General features: G+C 47.6%; 2 gene segments (V, D, J or C); both read left to right on the top strand.

Moving 5' to 3' along the window:
- Window positions 1-4620: 4620 nt before the first annotated feature.
- On the top strand, window positions 4621-5168 carry LOC125282117 (immunoglobulin lambda variable 1-40-like). The segment is given in 2 exon segments: window positions 4621-4728; window positions 4840-5168. Coding segments are annotated over 2 exon segments (387 nt in total).
- Window positions 5169-20493: 15325 nt separating this feature from the next.
- LOC130542417 (probable non-functional immunoglobulin lambda variable 5-48) lies at window positions 20494-22572 on the top strand. The segment is given in 2 exon segments: window positions 20494-20539; window positions 22220-22572. Coding segments are annotated over 2 exon segments (399 nt in total).
- The last annotated feature ends 841 nt before the right edge of the window (window positions 22573-23413 follow it).

Here is a 23413-nt window from a genome sequence, read left to right on the forward strand (position 1 = left end):
TGTATAAGAACCATGGTATCAGGAGATAAGACATGTTAGTGAGAATAGACAAAGACCTGGTGAGGTGCTGAAAGCCACTAGGCTCTCAGGGCTTTGGTCCTTTTTGAGACTGCTGTGTGGTGACCAGAAGGCGGCGCTTTGGGACTGCCCTGTGGTCCCTACATGGCTGCTCAGAGCACCCTTACTCAAGAGTCTGGGCCTGTGTGCTAGGCCCTGTGCTCCCTGAGGGGGACACAGCAGCTGTGTCCTCTAGCCCTGGCAGAGTCCCCTGAGCAGGGTCCTGTATGGTCTCAGCAGGTGCTTCCTCCCAGCGCTCTCCCCAGGGCTGAGCCAACCCCCATCCTCCTCATTGCATGGTGTGAGCTGAGGTCCAGCACCAGGGCTCAGGGAGGGGCTGGGAGGTCACTGGATGAAGCCCATTTGTAGAGACAATCCCTCCAGTGGCAGAGTGTGGAGGAGAAAAGGAAGCCTGGGGCAGCCCGGCCATTTGTGAGGAGTAGGGGCTGGGTCAAGAGGCTGGGATTCCTGTCCTTATGCTCCTCTATCAAGGTACACATAGGGTCCAGACTTGGGTAGAGGGTCCCCGTTCTCAGGTGCCATGAGTCCCTCGGGCTCAGATATTGAAAAGTGTTACTCTGGCTCCTGTCCATCACCCATGAGGGTCTGTCTTTGCAGGTCCGTGTCCCAGCCTGTGCTGACCCAGCCACTCTCCCTCTCTGCAACTCTGGGATCATCGGCCAGACTCACATGCGCCCTGAGTGGTGGCTTCCGTGTTGGCATCTATGATATATACTGGTTCCAGCAGCAGCCAGGGAGCCCTCCCCGGTATCTGCTGAGGTTTTAATCAGACTCAGATAAGCACCAGGGCTCCGGGGTCCCCAGCTGCTTCTGTGGCTCCAAAGATGCCTCAGCCAAGGCAGGGCTTCTGCTCATCTCTGGGCTGCAGGCTGTGGATGAGGCTGACCATTGCTGTGCTACACATGGTGGTGGGAGCAGCTACCGTTCCTCACAGTGTCTCAGATCACAAAGAAGTGGGAACTGGAACCAGAGACCTTGTCCCTGAGACTCTTGTATTGAGAAGCTTCTGTGCAGGCTCCTGTAGGGGAGAGTCCCCTGTGGGGAGACCTGTCCTTGAGGGGGAGGAGTGACACACAGACTAAGCTGTTGCCTGAGCCAGCACAGGTGTCCCAGGAACTCACCTGGGTGAGGGGATAGAGCCCAACTGCACATGCCCTAGGGTGTGGGGTAAATGAAAAAGAATAAACACTTTGAAAGTGATAACCTCAGTCTCTCCCTTCTGTTGTGTCTCCTTTACTACCCACAGAGAATGTTTTGCTTATCACAGTTCTGGTCTAAAATTGTATGTTTAGAGTCCATATGTTAACATGCACCTTGATCACAGACATAATTTTCTCTTTCTCTGAACCAGCTACAAAAATACGACCTCTTCAGACACACTGACATCATCCCCCCTCCACAATCACCTGTTATTCTCTCTGTTCCGGCCTCCCCCAGGTCTTCAGTCTCTCTCTGGCTCTTCAGGTCTGAACAGTCTCCACGTTGGGATTTCAGAGAAAAGTGACAGGTTCTTGCTGTCACTTCCAGTCTCCAGGGTTTTCCTCTAGGGAGGACAAGTAGCAGAAATTGCACCAGCATGAAATTCCTTCATCATCTGCTTCCTGCTCTCATTCACGGAGTGTAATTCCCACTTCCCACCAGCCACAGTCGATCTCTGTAATATGTCAATAATATTATTGTATTTCCAACAAATGAATGTTCATTCAGTCTTTGAGGGTTGCCACATAGAAGCTGTTCGTATGTTTAATTTTTTATCCTCAGAATGACCGAGGACCCACAGGTCAGTGTTGACATAGTTGACACAGGAGAGAGTGGCTTCATACTTTAACATATACCAACGGTTTTTCTTGTGGCTGAGAATATGTGTTTCTAAAACCATCCCCGCACTAACTCAGCCACACATTTTTCCTCCACCAATGAACTCCCACTCATTAGCCCCCTTCCAAGATGCCCTCTGATGGGCGCCCCAAGGAGACACCATGGGAACATGGGGCACAGTGAGGAATGGCTGTCATGTGAGGGGGCAGGAAAAGGAGGCTGCATGGTCACCCCCTGTCCTGTGATTCCTATGACCTGAAGACCTGACAGCTGTGAGATTTGTGTCAAACGGATGAAAATGGACAAATGTCTTCCATTCCACAAGACCCAACCTTCTGACTCTGAGGATGTGTTACCAGAGTCCATCTCACCAAATTCCTCTTCCTTGTGTAAAATCCCTCCTCATGCGAGGGCAGTGACCTGCCAGACACGGGCCTTCTTTAGCTCCAAGATCCAACACCCAGGAAATTCTTATGGGGAGCCCGCTCTGGGGATGGGTTTGCATGGAGATCAAACCTCAGGGGGTGGGAAAGCATAAGAGGGATAGAGGGACACTTGCCCTCATGCTTGGCCTCTGAAGGAAAGCTATAGTGATAGTACATGGAGAACATTCTCATTCTGTGTGTGTGTGTGTGTGTGTGTGTACCCCTCTCTCCTTTCTCCTGTCTCACAGTGTCCTTGATCCACAGTTTCCAAGTCTCTCTCTCGCTCCAGAAGTCTGGGTCAACCTGGGCTTCCCAGCCATCCTCAGCATTACAATCTCCAAGAGGCAGAATCCCTATCAGCATGTAGTACCAGGGATACTGAGGGTAACAAGGTTCCTGTCACCAGGAGAGCCATGACATGTCCTGAACACCTGCTCTCCTGGGACGAGGCTGATGCTGAGGAGTCATGGAGGGAATCTCTGTCGCTGTGGGCAGCTCAGCTCTGGACTGTCTCTGGGCTCTAGTGTGTGCCTGAGGCTGGTCAGTACATTGATTCTGGGGAAATAGCCTGGTGATGGGGACATGAGACACACCCTCCCAGGCTCTCAATCCTGGATGTCACTCCTCAGTCACCCTGGTGACACCTCCAGTTGGCTGGACTTCTGCTGGAAAGTCTGTCCCAGGCCAGGGCCACAGGGCCTGTGATATCAGGGACACAACCCCTTTATCTCCACATCTCCACCACTCACCTGTGGGACCTTTAACAGAATCCTCTGGGTCCAGGTGGCCTTGGGTAAGAGCAATTCCTTGCTCTGCTCATGGGTGGTGAAAGGAGCACTTGCTCTATCTGGACATGCTGGACACAAGGTACAGGGACGAGAGCTTTGCACACATCAGAGGGTGGTCTGACCTCAAACCCCTCTGTCCTGGAAGCTCTGACCGGTGTGGGAATCCCATCACTGAGACTGCTCTGAGGTTCATAGGAACAAGCCCCTCATGAGGTTTCACTGGGCAGCATACCCAGCTTCCTAGCTGTAGCTCCAGACCCAGGACACAAGGTTTATGATTAAAAAAAAAAAGTGATTTTAGAAAAAGTTTACAGACCACTCTGTTCAACGAAGAACAGAAAGCATCCCTTCCCCATTGTTGTTGCATCCATGGTTTTCGGCAAATCTCTACCCATATTCTCTCTGCAATAAGTACACATTTGGAAAAGGATACTCGTGATTGCACCTGCATCTTCACAGGACTTTATCCTTTCCTTAAATCAATCTTATTGAGGAGGACTTTGCATAAAATAACACAAATCTATTTTAAATGCACATTGGGCTCAGTGGTGACGAATATATAACCACTGTCCCTGGATCCGGTCAGAGCATCTGCAGTTGTTACTCCTTTTCTCCTAGAACTTCTGTCAGGATTGCCCTTTGTGCTCTGAGGTCAGTGCCACACAGATCCCCACGTGCCAGGGCTCCTGCAGACTTGTGTCTGTGCTGGGAGGACAGATACTCGGAGGGAATCACTGCCCATAGAGTGTGGACAACAGCTGTTTCAAGCAGGTGGAAAGAGTAACAGATGACCAAGATTTACAGTGTGTTTACCTCTAGAAAGGCCCACGAGGGCTTCTACCCACAACCTGCAGAGAAGCATTCCCAGTCTCCTCAGAGCTCTGGGATCCTCAGAGCAAGGACACATCTGGAAACCAGGGGGAGTCACATAAGAAAAAAGTACACAGTGTCCTTCACAGAAGGGCCGTCTGTCCACAAGGAACCATCACTGCTCTGGACTTGGTTCTGATCTAAAAGGGGTTTGTGTAGAGACGCCACCTCAGTCCTGACTCATGAACAGCCAAGATCGCCATGGACAGACTCGCCTGAGGAGTCTGAGTAGAGCAAAAAGTCTGCACTGAGGTGATGGGAGGACACATAAGGGGACAGCTGCCTGTTCCTCATGCAGGAAACAGTGGACAGAGCTTCGAGGATGTAGCCACTGTCTCTGATGGGCTCTGGTCACCTTGTCACACAAAGGTGTGTCTGGTACTGGCCACCAGGGGGTGCTGTGGGCCGTTTCTGAGGAGTCAGTGGTGATCAGAGCTGGGACCTGACACCTGTGCCCTCTGCTCAGGGCTTGCAGCTCTGATCTCCCAACCCCCTGCTCCCACACAGCTCCTCCCTGGCCCAACACCCTGACATCCTCAGGCAGAGGGACCTGACCCAGGGCCAGGGAGGGGTCAGAGAGCTGGGGTCTCATTTGCATGGACAGCCCTCCCTCTCTCAGAAGATGAAGAGGGGAAGGGGGAGATTAGAGGAGGCTCTGCTCAGCTGTGGGGCACAGAAGTCAGGACCAGGGATGACCTGCACCATGGCCTGGTCCCCTCTCCTCCTCACCCTCCTCGCTCACTGCACAGGTGACTGAATGCAGGAACAAGTAAAGGGACCCTGGGAGGACAAGTGGTTCTGGGTCCTCCTCTTGTCTACAGACCCCAGCATCACTCTCTCTGTGTCTCTCCCCCTTGCAGGGTCCTGGGCCCAGTCTGGGCTGACTCAGCCATCCTCTGTGTCGGGGGCCCTGGGCCAGAAGGTCACCATCTCCTGCACTGGAAGCAGCTCCAACATCGGGGGTGGTAGTTATGTGAGCTGGTTCCAACAGCTCCCAGGAACAGCACCCAGAACAGTCATCTATGGTAATAACAACCGACCATCAGGGATCCCGGATCGATTCTCTGGCTCCAAGTCTGGCAGCTCAGCCACCCTGACCATCAATGGGCTCCAGGCTGAGGACGAGGCAGATTATTACTGTGCATCGTGGGACAGCAGTCTCAGTGCTCACACAGTGCTCCAGGCCTGAGGGGAAGTGAGACAAAAACCCACTTGCGCCATCTGTATAGGGGGACACATGCCAGCAGTTCTTGCTCAGCTAAGCCTGTCATGCTCCTTATTCCTTTGCTGACGCCCTGGGCCCGGGTCCATCAGGGGCATCGACAGGGAGCAAGGCTCTCCTGTCACTCCTGTCCTCAGAGTCACTCAGAGTAGCCCATTCCTCAATAAAGAGTCTCCATGTGAACAGAAATTTCTTGTTTCATCAGCTGGGGTATTTTTCTTCTAGGCTGAACCATATTATTTTTTCCCTTCTTTCATCAGCTGGGGTATTTTACTTCTAGGCTGAACCATATTATTTTTTCCCTTCTGCTCTTCAAATATATAAAACATTTTGTTTTGTCTCTGAGCATATCATGGGACCTCAGCACTCCCCATGTGGTGTTTGAAGAATAACTCAGTCCTGTAGCATCGGAAATTATTATCTACTTGATTATAAACGGTGCTGCTACCTAGTTTTGTCTTATTTCCTGATCCTTTGAGAAATAGATGCTCACTTAGTTTGGAAAAATATAAAAAAAAATCCCCAAACTTTTGTCCGTAGAAAAAACCTGCATGTGAATGTTTATAACAGCTTCATTGCTCATCACTAAAAACGGATAGCAACCAGAATTCTGTCCACAGAGATTTACCCCAGGTTTATATCTAATCACTAAAACATGGAACTGATTGGAGATCCCAGCAAATAGGCAGCACATTTATAAAGAGGGATATAATACATAGTATGGTTAAAGTTACATCACATATGGGAAGCAGCGAACACTCTGGAGAGAGTGCAAACATCTGCAGTTTCTTGGAGGATAAAAGAGACAACAGAGTTGATCATGTGAACAAAGGAAAATGTTTCTGAGCAACAGAATGATTCGATAAGATGCTGCCACAGCACTGAAATGACACTATGACACTGTCAGAGTCACTGAACACTGTATAGCCACATGGCAGAACCCAAAGTGTGCAGGTACAACTCATTTGGGAGGTTTGGTTCCCGGGATGGCATGTAGACTGTGACAAACCCACGTACCTGCAGCACAGACGTGTGAGCTCAGCTCAGCGTGGGGCTCAGGGGACATGCTGAGCTGAGTGATGGTGAACATGAGTGGAACCCGTCAGTGTAAAGTCACAAGAGACTGCGTGTGAGCTCTGTGCTCTAGTAGGTAAGCTCGTGTCCCGTGGGGAAAAGGCAGATTATGTTTATGGGGCTGCACTGCATCCTGGAATCGAACAATCAAGTCAGTGGATTGGTGGTGGTGGAGCCAGATTTCTCACGTTAGGAATGGAAGTTCACAGACATAACCAGGGAAGGAGGCTTGAGTGAAGCATGTGGTCATGGGTTACAGTTGGAGCTGGTAGCTTGGAATCCTGTGTCGTTTGATGGAGACAGATAATCACCTGTGGAAACGGTCACTGCTCTGTGCACGTTCCCAGGTTAGTTGACTCATATAGAAGTCCTCAATCTGTCAGCTGAGCGGGAGAACAAGCAGAGATGCCCTGTAGCCATGAGGTGCACTGTCCCAAATACCGCTCTCTAACACTGTTGTCCTGGAGGAAACGTGGGCTTCTTTGGAGAAATCTTAATCCCCAGACCAGGAGTTCCACAGGGTGAGTGTGGAGCACCTTCTAGTGTCAGAGAATGAAGAATCCTTCAAGTCAAACACAAGCACATCAGCACACCCAGCACACACACACACACACACACACACACACACACACAGACACACACATGACAGGGTGTGTCAAGGAGCTCAGGAGCCAACTTAAAATGCTTCCATTTTGTAAAACTGGAAAGATGTGAGCAACCAAATAAATGTAATAGTATCAGGTTATAACTCAAAGCCTAAAATAGCTGTCCATGGTCCATATTGTTCATTGTTTGAACAAATGCATAAATGGAGGAAGAAGAGACACATTCCAGCCCAGAGATTTCATGTAACAGGCGCAAACATTTAGCATGAAGGGTGTCGGGCATGATCCCTGCTCAGCAAGTGTGGACAAAGTCACCCAAACAAGGAGAGTCTGAGAAAGTGTCCCAGTGAGAGAAGATGAAGGAAGCGTCACAACTACATGCCACAGAGAATCCTGGACTGGATCTTAGAACAGCATAGGGACATTAGGTAAAAACTAAGAGAATCTGAATAAAATGTGAATAAACCATGGTTGTTAATTGTTATGGGTTGAACTGTAAATTCATCAATTCATGTGATGAAAGTTCTAAAAAATCTTGTATTTCAGAATGTGATCTTATGTGGACATGGGGTTGCTGCAGATGTAGTCAGCTGAGGTGAGGCCAGTAAGGTTACTCTCATGTGTCATGGATTGTATTTCTCTCTCTTTGGTTTTCCTCTGACTCTTTGGTTGAAATGTTGCTGAAATGCATCACGGTACTTTATAGAACAGAACCTAGGAATCCAACCTTCATTGTCAAAGAAGGCCCTCATATTACAGAAAAAAATTCGAGAAAATGCAGTAGTTTTATTACTGTGGATTGATGGAGGCATTTACCAAATGAACACCATGAAGCCTCGATCTTGGTGGGATGCCTTGTTCTGGGAGCCCCTTGATGTAGGAGTGGAGAAAGAAGTTCTAAGAAGAGGGAGGTCCCTTCTACAGTGTAAGGATTTATTTCCATCCTCATACTGAGAATACCTACAAAACCAGACTAATAAAAAGGAAAATGAATCCTAAGTATATCAGAGTGACACAAGACTTACTGAATTCCCAGGTTAACTGTAAAAGGAGATGAAAACTAGAGTGGGAAGTGTGAACAGTGGACACGTTTTTGTTGAAAGTATTTTAGTCTCATGACCAATGCAGACATCAAATGCCAGGGCCTGTGCCCTGGGGGGTTATGGGAAGTTCCAGGAGTCTCGTAATACAGCAACACCAACATTAGTCTCACTGTAAGCATGGAGACTTTTATCAGGTGTGAACCAGCAGTGAACTCTGGGAAACATTAGGCCACGGAGTGAGTGTATCCTTACAACATTCTCTTTCTATGCCTTTCCCAGAAACAGCCCTTACGATTCCTGAAATCAGCTCCACTGTCCCCTGCCCAGTGACACAGCTGTCCTGATGCACAGCTGGGTCATCCAGCTTTGTCTAGAAAGTCCTGTAATTACATAGGCACACATTTCCATCTCCCATGGAACAGCGCTCCTCCTGGAGTGAGAAATTACTGTAAACGATCACAAAGATCAGAAATATAGTACGGGTCTCCCCAACTTTTAAAAGTTCTCTTACACCGCTTGACTTTTATGTATATTTACATTCGTATCTGCTTTTAGTGCTAAAAGAAATCTGAAGAGGATTTTCAGTTTCACACACACACACAAAAAAGTGTTGACATAGCCTCGAGCATTAGTTGTGCAGGGAGCCTCTAAGGACAGTGCAGAACCCAGCAGCATGAGGGGTGCCCTCCAGCATCTTCACTGAGAACTACACACAGCAGCTCAGCAACAGGCCACCAGAGCTGTGACCCATGCATGTTATCATATATGCTTTATCTCCATTTATGTTGAACATCTGACAGCAAATTGTGTCCTTTGGGATTAGAGAAGGCTAAGAAAAGTTAGTTACCCTTTGAGTCTGGAAACATGCAAAGATTATCATATCAATTAATGTTACATACTTCATTGCCTCATGCCATTGGGGCTGCCTAAGGTTTGTTGGGGATGATGTACTTTCAGACAGCAGGGGAAACATGCACTAAGACTTGGTCCACAGATGTGTGTATCCACAGGGATGTGGTGAGCTGCAGAAATCAGCTAGGCTCTCAGGGCCTTGGGACACAGGGACCACTGTGCCCATGACCAACAGGGGGCGCTGTGGGACTGCCCTGTGGTCCCTACTTGGCTGCTCCTTGAGGAACTTTCACTGAAGGGAACTTGGCCTGGAATTGGGGTCTGTGCTCCCTGAAGGTGAATCAGCAGCTGTGTCCTCTCAGCCCTGGCAGAGTCCCCTGAGCAGGGACCTGTGTGTGGTCTCAGCAGGTGCTTCCTCCCAGGGCTCTCCCCAGGGATGAGGCCAACCCCATCCTCCTCAGTGTGGGGTGTGGGCTGAGCTCCAGCACCAGGGCTCAGGGAGGGGCTGGGCAGTCACTGGGTGGAGGCCATTTGCATGGACAGCCCCTCCTAGGGCAGAGGGTGGAGGAGAGAAGGAGGCCTGGGTCAGCCCAGCCCACGTGGGGACCAGTGTCTGTGTCACCATGGCCTGGACTCCTGTCCTCATGCTTCTCTCCCAGTGCACAGGTAGGGACAGGCCTCAGGGAACCTGGGCAGCCCTCAAAAACACTCTTCCTGAAGTCAGAACCTTCAGAAATTTCTCCCTGTTCTTTGCTCCATTAACCACATTGTTCTGGTGCAGGTTCCCTGTCCCAGCCTGTGGTGACCCAGCCCTGCTTGAGGAGAATGTTTGCTTTTGTTAAAGCTCTCAGAGTTTTCCCACTGAGTTACTGCCTCTGAAGTGGTTAGACTGTGTCCTGGCCTGGTAGGGACAGCTAGGTTTTGCATTCCCTTTGTTCTGTTAAAATCCTTCACTACTGAGGTTGTTGCCTTTCTTTGTTCTTTCCCACCTAGGAAATTCCACAAGACCTGTGCTGGGCAAGTGGAACCTGCAGGGCAGAGATCACAGAAAACAACTGGGGGCCTAAAATTACTGCTGTAGGGTCAGGAAAGCTGTCTTTCTCTCTCTTTTTTTTTTCTTAATTTTTGTTTCCCCCCTGGGGACCCCTAACTTTCTGCTTGCAGGTGGCTCAGGGTATTTATTTGAAAAATATTACACTGATAGGATAATTCGGTAATGCCATGAGAAATACGTAAAATAATGTTTCAATTAATTATTTCAATAATAATTTAATAATAATGCTACTATTTCACATGCTAAAAATACTGTAAATGATTCTTAAATATTACCAACAAAGTAAAAGTGGTGATGTTATGGGACAGAGAACTGGTTTCTGAGCTTATGTTCTGCTGTTTGCCTCTGGGTAGTCAACACTTGAGACAAGGGATGGTGGGTATGGAATGGGTGCTTTACTCAGGAAGCCAGCAACCTGGGAAGATGGGGGACTAACATCTCAAAGACCATCTTCCCCACCCAGGAGAAGCCCTAGAGTTTTGCAAGGGAAGGTGCAGGAAATGCTCTGTGCAGAAAAACAAGTGCACAGGCAGTTGGTCATCTGTGGACATGACCCTGAACAGACTCGCTGGCATCATTGGTAGCTGTTTCAAATGTGGTCAGCCGTTCTCCTCCAGGAAAGTCTAGTCCTTCACTCCTCAGGGCCAGTGTTTGCAAAGCCCAAGGAAAGTAGGGTAGTTCTGCTACAGACCAAGTGACTTAGCTCAGCAAACAAGGAGTGCGTAAGCTTGAAACAAGTTCACCCTTAAAACCAGTGGGAGTGTGCTTACACTAGGAGGAAACATCCTCAGATGTGTGCAATTTGTATATTGATGAAATTATACAATTCCCTGAAGAATATGCAGCACATGTGAAAAAATAGTGAACATCTTATTTTTGTCTTGAGTAAGGAAACTAGCTATAAACTTGTCAACAACTAGTAGGTGATCTCTTGTAACTTATCTTCTAGCTTCTGTTTTCCAGTTTGGAGTCTGGATAGTAAGATACTTCCTAACTTCAAGGAAATTGAGAAAAGTCTGACTATGCACTGCAGACAGGGGAGAGATAACAAAGGATTACAGAAAGGGATGTGAGAGATGAAGGACCACAGAGTGTCTGAACTAGAGCCATCTTAAAGGGGGTCTCACACGTTCACGGGGGAGCAGTCAGCATGGCCATGTGCGCCTGCAGCCACAGTCAGCTGGGGACTGAGGGGAGGAAGCAGCGTGGTGGAGTTAATGGAGGTGGGTTAGTGAGGAGAGGGGATTAACCCTTGAGAAGAACAGGGGATGGACTGTGATGATAATGATGACTCATGATTTTTAGTAAGTGGGGAAGAACAGGAAGTATAAGGGAGTGAGGAAAACATGAGGGTAAGGGAGAGAGAAAACATCATTCCTTCTATGTCATGAATATCTTCCCACCCACCTTCACGTTGGACTGGAAATCCACCTTCCCACCCTGCCTCCTACCTTGTCATCTTGATACTAAAGTAGAAGTGGAAATGAATTGGTTGTGGTAATAGCCAAAGTATTCGAATGATAGATAGAGCGGGACTCCCTCACCCTCTCAGGTAGATCTGATTCTCTTCCACTACCTCCTCATTGATACGGTTGCCCCAGGTCCTCTAACTCCACACATTCTCCATCAGTGACCCACTTCCCTCTTGACGCCCTATCCACCCCACTTGTTGAATTGCTACAAGTATTCACGGGTGGCCTTCACCTTCTATTGCCAAGTAGTGACCTGAACTACTGCTACAGATACATAATTCTGTATATACACAATTTTTTGAAAAAAAGAGGGAATCAAATCAATTCTCTAAAAGTTATGAAATCAAATGACTGTACCCACCTCATCACCCAGTGCAGACTCCATTGTCATGATTACTTCTCCTCTCTCACTCCCAGAGACCTGGCTGCTTAACTCTCCTAGATAATCTCATTCCTGATCTTTTATTCATTCTGTCTTCCTGATTTCCCTGGGTAGCATTTCCTCCAAACTCTCATGATCCCTGTTCTCCCTCATGGCTGACCTTCTCTCCAGCCAACTCCTTGTCCTCCCTTTCTCGTGGTTGGATTTCACAGACTGGTACATTCCACACACACGTTCCACCCTCTTGTGACCTTGACCATCATCATCCCCTATGTCTTCATCCAGGATACTCCTACATCTAGATTCCTTCCAGAGCCACACCATACATTCCTACTTCTAGAAGCCTGATCCACAGGAACCAATACGTAGAGGATTCACACTCAGCAAAGCTGTAAAAAAGAGAAAAAAAGGGGGGTTGTTTACCATATATTTCTTTGTACTGAAATCCATTGCATTACTGAGCATCTATTCAAATGAATGAGGTACGTGTATTACAGATTTTGAAAGATGCCTTCGCTGTTTTCTAGGTAAATGTGGAACAATAACATTATAATATCATTTAATCACAGTTGTGGAAAGATGACCTGCATTTGATCAAATATGTATTTATTTAAGAATGAGGGGCAAGCCTGAAAAGAGACCTATGTGAAGTTGTTTTCAAGAGTTATCTGTAAAGGTCGCTGGATGGAATTAGCAAGAAAAATAAATTTAAACTCTGCTTAGACACCACTATAGTGTTTGGATGTACTGCTCTGCATCATATTATGTTTATTTTTTATGTACCATTCTTGCTGTTCAACTCAAAAATATGTTTTATTTTCTTCACAGTGTGCTCAGCATAGGGAATCCAAGGCCCAGATTGGTTCAAATGACTATACCACTGGAATTCAAGAACTAAATATTACACCTGCATATTGTGAGTCCCTGACTGACTAATATATAAATCATATTATGCTATCTGAAGACATCAATTTAAATGAGAAAATATTTTTGCAAAGAGAAAAATACTTTTGTAGAAATTTCAAAGAATATATCCAAATAGAAGTTTTCACAAAGAAGGACGGCAAGAACATTAAAGAAAATAGTCATGAAACATGTAAGTAAAAACGTGAATTTAAAATGTGTGGAAAAGAAGTAGAAACATAGAAGATCGATGGCTTTTCTCTTAGTGGTTTTACTTTTCGCTGTATTGGAGCATAATGCATGCACGCGTGCTGCCCATTGAACATGTGCATCTTGACCATACACGTCTTGATGAGTGTGAGCATATGGGACACCTGCGATCTCATCGACACAGTCAAGGTACGAAACTTATTCATCCCCTCCCAATATGTCCTTGTGTTCTTGTGTATATGTGTTTTCTTTGTTATAAGAACGCATGGCATGCGATCTACTTCCTTAACATATTTAAAGTACACTGAATTATATCGTTGAGTAGAGAGGCTCTGTTGTATCACACATCTCTGGAGCTTATTTATCCTGCATCACTGAAACTTTCTACTCACTGAGCAACAGTTTTCTCCCCAGTCCCTGACAACCACTGTTCTCTGCTTCTCTGAGATTCCCTATTTAGAATATTTACATGAAGGGAACCACATAGGATTTGCCCATTAGTGACTCGCAGGCAGACAGAGCAAAAGAGACAGAGAGACAGAGAGAAAGACCGAGAGAGAGACTTGGATTCCTGCTCTGTTTGGCCACGAGGCTTCCCTCTGGTAAGTACAGATTCCAGATGGTAGAGATCAGAGAGAATATTCTCATTGGTCACAAAGCCAAGCTAATAGGATATAGAACAGGCTCTGCCTGGGTCTCTTGTAGCCACACTAATACCTAGGAGGGATGTGCCTGGGTCTCTTGTAGCCACACTAATACCTAGGAGGGATGTGCCATGGGGTCGGGGTTGTGTGGTGCTTTACATTGAACCTCATTGCGCTGAAGTCTTCTTGAGGTTGGCGAATGACCTAGTATCAGTCTAACGTGTTCCCTGAAAACTTAGCCCATGAACTGAGTTTTCTGAAGGGAGCGTTCTAACAGCTTTTAAGTGTTGGACCTGTGCCACCAATTTTGCACTTTGGCTTCCAAGATGTCCCTTTGCAACAACTTGTGACCCACATTAAAGCTTATTCAGATTCCAGTCTGATGAGAACCGTCAACTCACCAATCTGTGGGGCCCACTGCAACAAAGGCTTCTAGGGCCTATGTCTGCCTCTACCCCATGGTAATTCCTTCTTAGGACCCATGACAATAATAAATACACAAAGGAAAACAAATATTATCTCTGTGGATGAAGAAATAAATGGTATTCTATATGAAGCAATAAACCATCAACGTATAAAAATAAAATCAATGCCATCTTTAATGGCATAATTATGAAATTCTTAAGGATAAATATTAGAAAAAGTAAAAGTCCTGTACATGGAAAAGTATAAAACATAGTTAGAGAAATTAATAAAAACTTGAATAAATGAGTACACATTCCTTGCTTGTGGTTCAAAATGCTGAATTTGGCTAAGGTAATGATTCTTAATTTTTCAGTGTGTAGCTTGTGTCAGTAGTTCCTGGGCACAAAACAAACAAAGAAATAGAATATCTCCTGCAAATAGAGACACAAAAATTCTAAAGAAAATTTTAGAAAACAGAAAAGTGTATATATAAATATATATATATATACATATATACATATATATACATATATATATACGTATATATATGTATATATATATATTAGTCTCAATAAGTACACACTCTGACAAAATGGGGTGTTGTAGGAATGCAAGACCAGATTAATATTAAAAAATGGATCAGTGTAATCTCTTATATTTACCAGCTAAAAAAGAAAAAACCCTGATTTTATCAATCAATAGAGAAAGAGCATTTCACACAATTCAAAACCTATTCATGATAATGGGTGGACTGAATGAATAAGAATGATAACAATTTCCAGAGAATGAAAATAGAGGAACACATTTTCAGCTTGATAAAGAAAACTTAAAACACATGCAGCTCACACATGGAGGTGAAACACTGAAATCTTTCGTCCTCAGGTAGGACAAGGCAATCATGTCCCATCTCAACACCACTGTTTGACACTGGACTGGATGTTCCAGACAGAACCACAAGGCAAGAAAAACAATGAAAACCTTAAGACTAAGAAGAATAAGAGATGATTGTCTCTGTATTCAGGTGAGAGAATGATCTATGGGAAAAATGCAAAGGCAGCTACAAATATGTATGTAAATATATAAATTCAAAGAGTAATAAGTAATTTTGTGAAGGCATAGAATACAAGACCAACCTTGAAAGATCATTTAGATGTGTATATACTAGTAGTAAACACAGGAAAAATAATTAAAAATACATTTTTTTTGAAGTATGTAGTTGAATATTTAACAAAACAAGTACTGGCCATGGATGCTGCAATGCTGGTCCGTGTAATTAAAGTGGATCTAAAACAATAGAGAGACGGGTTTTGTTCATGGATTAGGAGACTCAGTATGATAAAGATGTCGATTCTTCCAAAACGTACAAAAGACTAATTAATTCCTATCACAACAAGACACGTGGGTATGGATGGAAGATAGACACACGGGCCCTATGTAACATAGCAGAAAAGGCAGAAGCAGACCCACAAAAGAATGGATAAGTATTTTTGACAAAGTTGCAGAAGACTTTCAGAGGAAGATGTTTGTACTTTTGGACAAATGGCTACAGGACAATTGGATATCCGTAGAAATGAATCTCACCTAAAACTCTCACTTTATTAAAAAAATCACTAAAGGATTATAAATACAACTGTAAAACATAAAGCTATAAACATAAAAAAGGATAAAATCCTCAGGACCTACGGTTTGTATATACATGTTTAGACAAGATACCATCAGCATGATCCATTAAAAAAACACCGATAAATTGGACTTCATCAAAGATAAAGTCATTGTTTTTCCTTTATTTGTAAATTAGAAAGCCAATAAAATTAGCTAAAACCACAGTAGATTAAAATAAAGCTCAATTTATCGGACAGCAGTTGGAGTCCATTGCTATAATGCACAGGAGTGTAAAACATTCACAAGGTAGGCGTATTCTAAATCACATATCAGTGCAGTGCCAACATTTCCCGCTGAATTGAGGTAAAAGTTTACATCCCACATAGATCAGGACTCTTTCTGAGAGTGAAAAATGCTACAGCAATCAGGGACAGCACTATGGGATCACATTATCCTTGATTCAGATTATGGATGTGTGAATCCACAGGGATCTGGTGAACTGAGGAAACAGGCTGGGGTCTCAGGGCTTAGGGCCATGGTGAGGTGTGCGCCCTGCAGCCAGCAGGAGGCGCTGTGGGACTGCCCTGTAGCCACTACAAAGAGGCTCAGTGAAAATCACTCATTCAGAGGAGCCTGGACCTGGAAATTGGGCCCCGTGCTCCCTGCTGGGGACTAGGATTGTGTCCCCTGTGGCCTGACAGGGTCCCCTGAGCAGGGACCTGTGTGTGGTCTCAGCAGGTGCTTCCTCCCAGGGCTGTCCCCAAGGGTGAAGACCATCTCCTTTCTTCTCAGTGTGGGGTGTGAGCTGAGCTCCAGCAACAGGGCTCAGGGAGGGGCTGGACAGTCACAGGATGGAGACCATTTGCATGGACAGCCCCTCCTGGGGCAGAGGGTGGAGGAGAAAAGGAGGCTTGGGTCAGCCCAGCCCACTGTGGGGACCAGTGTCTGTGTCACCGTGGCCTGCACACCTCTCCTCCTCGTGCTCCTGTCTCACTGCACAGGTAGGGACAGGCCTCAGGAACACAGGGTTCCCAAATGACTCTTCCCACGCTTAGCATTTTGAGATTTTCTTTCCACTATACTTCCATCACCCATGAGTGTCTTTGTTTGCAGGTTCCCCTCCCAGCCTGTGGCGACTCAGCCACCTTCCTTCTCTGCATCTCTGGGAACAACGCCCAGACTCACCTGCACCCCCAAAAGGGACATCAGTGTTCGCGGCTATAACGTATACTGGTTCCAGCAGTGCCAAGGAGCCCTCCCCGGTATCTCCTGTACTACTACTCAGACTCAGATAAGCACCAGGGCCCCGGGGTCCCCAGATGCTTCTCGGGCTCCAAAGATGTCTCGGCCAATGCAGGGGTCCTGCTCATCTCTGGGCTGCGGGCTGAGGATGAGGCTGACTATTACTGTGCCATCGGGCACAGCAGTGCTGGTCACAGTGACACACACAGGGAAGTGGGACAAATTCCTCAGCCTGATCAGAGCCTTGTACGCTGACGCTCTTCCAAATTAAAATAGCTGGAATACACTCTGACAGTACTCGGAAGTAGCTGCTAGATCACATGTCCTTCCTCCCGGTGTCCTGTGCAACGGAAGTGAGCTCGCAGGGAAATAAAAGACAACAAAAACCTCAAGATAATGCAGAAACTCCGCCTGGTGACCCAAGTGTAGAAACCAGGGCCTGTTGCGCTGGCGTTTTCTCTCTTCATAAAGTCACATAGACTTTCCTTACTTTTCTTGGTCAGAGCCTGCAGACATTCCCAGCCGGTGCGCGGTCCTCCACCGCAGGAGCCGGTTCTTCCCGGGCTCAGAGCGGAGACCCTGCCTTCCCTCCAGGCTCCTGAGCTCAGGGCTGATGGAGCAGCTCCGTGTCCCGGGAAGGAGGCAGTAAGATGAGTGCGGAGTGAGGACTCAGAACAGGATTTCCAGGTGCACAGAGGGCCTGGCTCCCTGGCTGGGTGTCTGCTCTCCAGCTGTGGTGTCAGGAGAGGGTAGTTACCCTGGGGGGAACGTTGAGTGTCACTTAGCAAAGCTCTCTGTGGAGCCTGTGTGCCTCAGGAGGAGGCTAGAGCATTGCTGTAAGACGCTGAGCCCGCTGTAGGGATGGTGGGCGAAGTAGATCCACAGACATGAGGGACACATAGCTGATGCCATCAGGGCAATGGGAACCCTGTGGCCGATTTCCTGAGCCTGCAGACACGGACTGTCCTCCTCTCCTTTCCTGGTGCAATGGGGCTTGTCAGTGATCCGCACAGTTGGGGGGACTACAGGGCACCATGAACAAGGTCTCCCCCACCTGTGCACAGAGGAGGTCCACCGCATGAGTCTTTCCAGGAAGATGCCCTGCCATTTGTGACAGCATGGGTGAAACTGCAGGACATGTCCCTACGTGAAATAAGGCCTACAGGGAAGGACAAATGCTGTTTTATCTCATTTGTATGTGGAGGCTACAGGGAAAAAAATAAAATAATAAAATAAATTGCTGCACGTTTTTAGTTATGAGAATGATTTAAAATAGCTTAACACACATAAGGATGTCAGGATATTTGTATGAGTACAGCTTCTTAAATATAATTTGATTTTCAACTAATAATTTATAATTATTATGATATACAGTATAGAAAATGTACTCTTTCTATCACTCTTTAATGTGCAATTCAGAGATATTGAGTAGACTCCCAATGCGGTGCACCCATCACAACTATCCATTTCTAGAACTTGTTCATCATCCCCAGCAGTAACTCTGCACCCAGTAGGGCGATGGGTACCCGGATTTGACAGCGGAGCCAGGCCTCCAGGAGCCCACGCAGTGCAGGAAGCAGCAGAGAGCAGAGGGCAGCATCGATGGGGGCTCTTGGCTGGTGTGGCCTCACCCAGCAAGGAGCATTCATTGGACTGTGCTTCTTACCCCAGATTGACCACGTGGATGCACTGTGCCCACCGTGGCAAGGGTGACCATGTGCCCACTGCAGGGTGTCCAGTAATCCCTGCTTTGTCTCCCAAAGTGTGCCGGGAAACATCAGTGAGAACGTAAGGATCTCATTTGGGGCATCTGCTCTATGACTCATGCAAATTCCTATCTGAATCCCCTACAAAATCCATGTCAGCTCTTCTCCAGTGACCTCCCAAAGGCCCTCTTTTCAGCTTATGTCCTCCCTGCTGGTCAAGGGGAACTTGTATTTATTCTGTGGAACAGATCTATGTGTCTCTAGGCCAATATGATACTGTTTTCATTAATATAGCGTTGTAATATAATTGGAAAGCAGGGAGGATGGTGTCTCCAGTTTTGTTCTTCTTTTGTGGATATATACAAAATTCAGGATTTTTTTTTCTATTTCTGAGAATAATGTCATTGGAATGTTCATAGGAAATGCATTGAGTGTATAGATTGTTTTGGGTGGTAGGGACATTTTAATGTCATTTTTCTTGTGGAGAACTCCAGATTTAGGCATTGCTTGGGGATTGTGTGTGAGGTATAAGGATGTGTCTAAGATGACACCATGTCTGTGGTTAAAGAATTTGAGTTGATGAGGATGGTCCCAATGAAGCTGGAGATGTATATTTTAGCCATACGTTAAAGAGGTGGATATTTGTATTTTTTTTTCATTTGCTGATTTATTTGTTTTAATTAAAAAGCATTTACTGAGCACCAGCTAAGTATCAGCAAACTCCAGGTCCTTGGTGCTGCCAGGAGCAAACAAAGTTGTGTAGATCATGGACACATGCTGGGTTTTCATCTGACTCACTGTGAAAGACAGTGATCAGATGTCCTGTGTGAAGTAGTCAGAGGGAACCATGAAGCATTTGTAGGAATAGGACATACAGTTCTATGTTAAGTGAGAGTTGTTGGATAGAAATACACATATATACTTCCATTAGCAGTGCAGGAATGGGTTAGATAAAATCACTGGGGAAAATCATTGTGTTAATATTTACAGCCTAAGTACAACCATGTCTGGCACATGGAAGGGCTAGAGAGGGATCTGGTGAGTAATTAAAATACATCTCAGACTGAGCACAGAGGACGTAGGGCGCCAGGAATTTCTGGATCATGAGATGGAGTGATGTCCTTGAAACTCCCATCCCCTGCATGTCCCCAAATGTACAGAGCCATCTGGCTGAGCCCTGAGCTTGGTGCAGGAGACCCGTTCACTCCTGGTGTCTCCCCTCAGGGCTGGGGGTTCCTGGCTGCATCCTGGGAAGGCTGTTTTGTTGACCGTCTCCTGTGGGTGCTCCCAGAGAGGAGACACGGAAGAACCACATTTCACTTCTTTATACTCCTGGTCTCTCCTTGAAGAATTCCCTGCACATTGTCATTAATGAACTCTGTCACATCAGGGGCAGAGCAGTGGGTTATGGGGACTGTTCTGCTGCGGTGGGGAGTGTCCTGACATGACAGGGAGATGGGCTGTCCCCTCCAGCCTCCCCCATAGAGCCTGTGAAGGAGCAGCATGCCCTCTGCACTTCTGCTCACTGGGTGCAGGATACATCCTTCCTGAGGGTCACTCAGCTGTGACCCCAACAACACAACTTGGTAAGTGGTGGGAGGAGCACAGGGTGATTCATGCTGAGGAGGCCATGTCTCTGAAGTAATAACTGAGGTGTGGTGTCTCCTGCAGCACAGGCAGGGGTTCCTGGGGAATGAGAGGGCCCTGCCCTGTGTGGGGATGGGTGGTGAGCCAGGCAGGCTGAAGTCCAGAGTGTCTCTCTCTGAGCTCAGCTCCAGGACGTCCCTCCCAGTCAGCGGTGAGTCTGGGCGCTGTGGGCCTGTCCCTGTGGGTCTGTTGGGGGGGCAGTCTCAGCTGGGCACCCAGACCTGGAGTCCAGCCTTGTGCCCTCTGCTCGGTGCTCACTGGGGCCCAGGAGAGGCTCCCCAGCTCTGCCCCACACTCCGCTTTCCCCAGATTCAGGCCCAGAGACCCCAGGGAAGGGAGAGATTTGCATGAAGCCTTCCTCTCTGCTCTCCCAGGAGGGGAGAGGGTAAGAGAGGCTTTGTGCAGGCCTCTCACCTGTGGGCTCAAAATCAGAGCCTGGGCCATCCCCGCCATGGCCTCTACCCCTCTCCTCCTCACCCTCCTCACTCTGTGCTCAGGTGACTGGCTCTGGGAAGTAGGGGGACTGATCAGGGTGGCCCCAGGCTATTTCTCGCCACTTTTTGAGAACTCCTTGTGGACAATCACCAGAGACTCACCTGTGGGTGTCTGCACTGCTCTGGCACTGGGTCCTGGGCCCAGTCTGAGGGGACACAGGGAGCCTCCGTGGCAGGGTCTGTGGGACAGACAGAAGGTCACTCCCCTGCCCTGGAAACAGCAAGGACGCTGGAGCACGTTACGTGGGCTGGTAGCCACAGATGCCTCAGGGTGCCCCCTACACGCTGATGCTCAGAAGCACTAGGCCCTCAGGGACCCCAGCTTGGGTCTCTGGCTCTGACGCTGGCAGCGTGGCCTCTCTGACTGTCTTGGATCTGCAGCCTGAGGACGAGGCTGAGTGTTACCATTCAACCTGGGATGACGGCATCTACAATGACACCTTGCTACAGGCCCATGGGGACCTGAGACACAACCCGCACCTGTTCCCCAGGGCCACTCCCATGAATGCCTGTGACAAACACACAGGGAGACCCTGGAGGGTCTGAAGGTCTGACTGTGTGAGCACAGAACAACATTACAGGATCAGTGACAGTAGCTTCCTCTCCTGCTGCTTTTTTCTAGAACCAAAACAAATGTATTAAGATAATTTGCATGTCATGCACTGATTTCAGGTGTACAATTCAGTGGTCTGTAGGGTATTTATTGAGTTGAGGAACCACCTTCAAGATCAAATTTACATTTCATCACCTGCAGAGAAACCCCAGAGCCACCCACAGTCAGGCCAGTGTCCCCCCTGCACTGAGCCTTCTATGGCCCCTAGTCACCTCAAAGCAGCTCCCTGTCCTCTGATCAGTGATGTTTGACAGGATACAGTCACCTTTTGCAGTAAATTCTCTGAGGATGGTGAGCACTAATTGATTATTTGTGTACATTTTTGCCCTTTCCATAGAGAGGTGCCCCTTCAAAGAGTGAGAAACTGGAGTAAACACGTACAGTGTATATGAACAATGGTATCTAGAGACAAGACATGTTAGTGAGAATAGACAAGGACCTGGTGAGCTGCTGAAAGCCACTGGGCTCTCAGGGCTTTGGTCCATGTGGAGATTGGTGCATTGTGACCAGAAGGGGGCGCCGTGGGTCTGCCCTGTGGTCCCTACACAGCTGTTCAGGGAGGACCACTTCACTCAAGGCAGTCTGGGCCTGTGTGCTGGGCTCTGTTCTCCCTGAGGGGGACTCAGCAGCTGTGTACACTCAGCCCTGGAAGAGTCCCCTGAGCAGGGAGTTGTGTGTGGTCTCAGCAGGTGCTTCCTCCCAGGGCTTTCCCCATGGCTGAAGCCAACCCCCATCCTCCTCAGTGCATGGTGTGAGCTGCGGTCTAGCTCCAGGGCTCAGGGAAGGGGCTGGGAGGTCAGTGGATGGAGCCCATTTGCAGGGACAGTCCCTCCAGTGGCAGAGGGTGGAGGAGAAAAGGAGGCCTGGGGCAGCCTGGCCATTTGTGATGAGCACGGACTGGGTCAAGAAGGCCTGCACTCCTGTCCTTAAGCTCCTCTCACAACGCCCACATAGGAACAGGACTTGGGTAGTGGGTCCCCGTTCTCAGGCTCCATCAGACCCTCAGCCTCATATATTGAAAAGTGTAACTCTGACACCTGTCCATTGCCCATGAGGGTCTGTGTTTGCAGGTTCCCTGTCGCAGCCTGTGCTGACCCAGCTGCCCTTCCTCTCTGCATCTCTGGGATCATCCCCCAGACTCACCTGCGCCCTGAGCAGTCACTTCTGTGCTGGCAGCAATGACATATACTGGTTCCAGCAGCAGCCAGGGAGCCCTCCCCAGTATCTGCTGGGGTTCTACTCAGACGCAGATAAGCACCAGGGCCCCGGGGTTCCCAGCTGCTTCTGTGGTTCCAAAGATGCATCCGCCAATGCAGGGCTTCTGCTCATCTCCGGGCTGCAGGCTGAGGATGAGGCTGACTATTTCTGTGCTACAGCTCATGGCAGTGGGAGCAGCTACCGTTCTTCACAGGGTCTCAGATAATGAGGAAGTGAGAACTGGAACCAGAGACCTTGTCTCTCAGCCCCTTGTATTGAGAAGCTTCTGTGCAGGCTCCTGTAGGGGAGAGTCCCCTGTGGGGGGACCTGTCCTTGAGGGAGTGACACACAGACTAAGCTGCTGCCTGAGCCAGCACAGGTGTCCCAGAAGCTCTTGCAGGTGAGGTGATAGAGCCCAACTGCACATGTGCCAGGCTCTGGGATAAATGGAAAGGAATAAACACTTTGAAAGTGATTAACCTCAGTCTCTCCCTTCTGTTCTGTCTCCTTTCCTATTCCAGAGAGTGTTCTGCTTATCCCAGTCCTGGTCTTAAATTGTATGTTTAGAGTCCATATGTTAACAGGCACCTTGGTCATTTTCTCTTACTCTGAACCAGGTACAAATAGTCACAACTTCTTCAAACACACTGACATCATCACCCTCCACAATCACCCTGTTCTTCTCTCTGTTCCGGCCTCCCCCAGGTCTTCAGTCTCTCTCTGGATCTTCAGGTCTGAACAGTCTCCACACTGGGATTTCAGAGAAAAGTGACAATGTTCTTGTTGTCACTTCCAGTCTCCAGGGTCTACCTCTAGGGAGGAGAAGTAGCAGAAATTGCACCAGCATGAATTTCCTTCATCGTCTGCTTCCTGCTCTCATACCTGGAGTGTAATTCCCACTTCCCACCAGCCTCGGTCGATCTCTGTAATATGTCAACATATGATTATATTTCCAAAATATGAATGTTCATTCAGTCTTTGAGGGTTGGCACATAGAAGCTATTGGTGTATTTAATTTTTCATCCTCAGAATGACCGAGGACCCACAGAAGATCAGTGTTGACATAG

The sequence above is a fragment of the Ursus arctos genome, unplaced genomic scaffold (genome assembly GCF_023065955.2).
Source record: "Ursus arctos isolate Adak ecotype North America unplaced genomic scaffold, UrsArc2.0 scaffold_34, whole genome shotgun sequence".
Lineage (NCBI taxonomy): Eukaryota > Metazoa > Chordata > Mammalia > Carnivora > Ursidae > Ursus > Ursus arctos.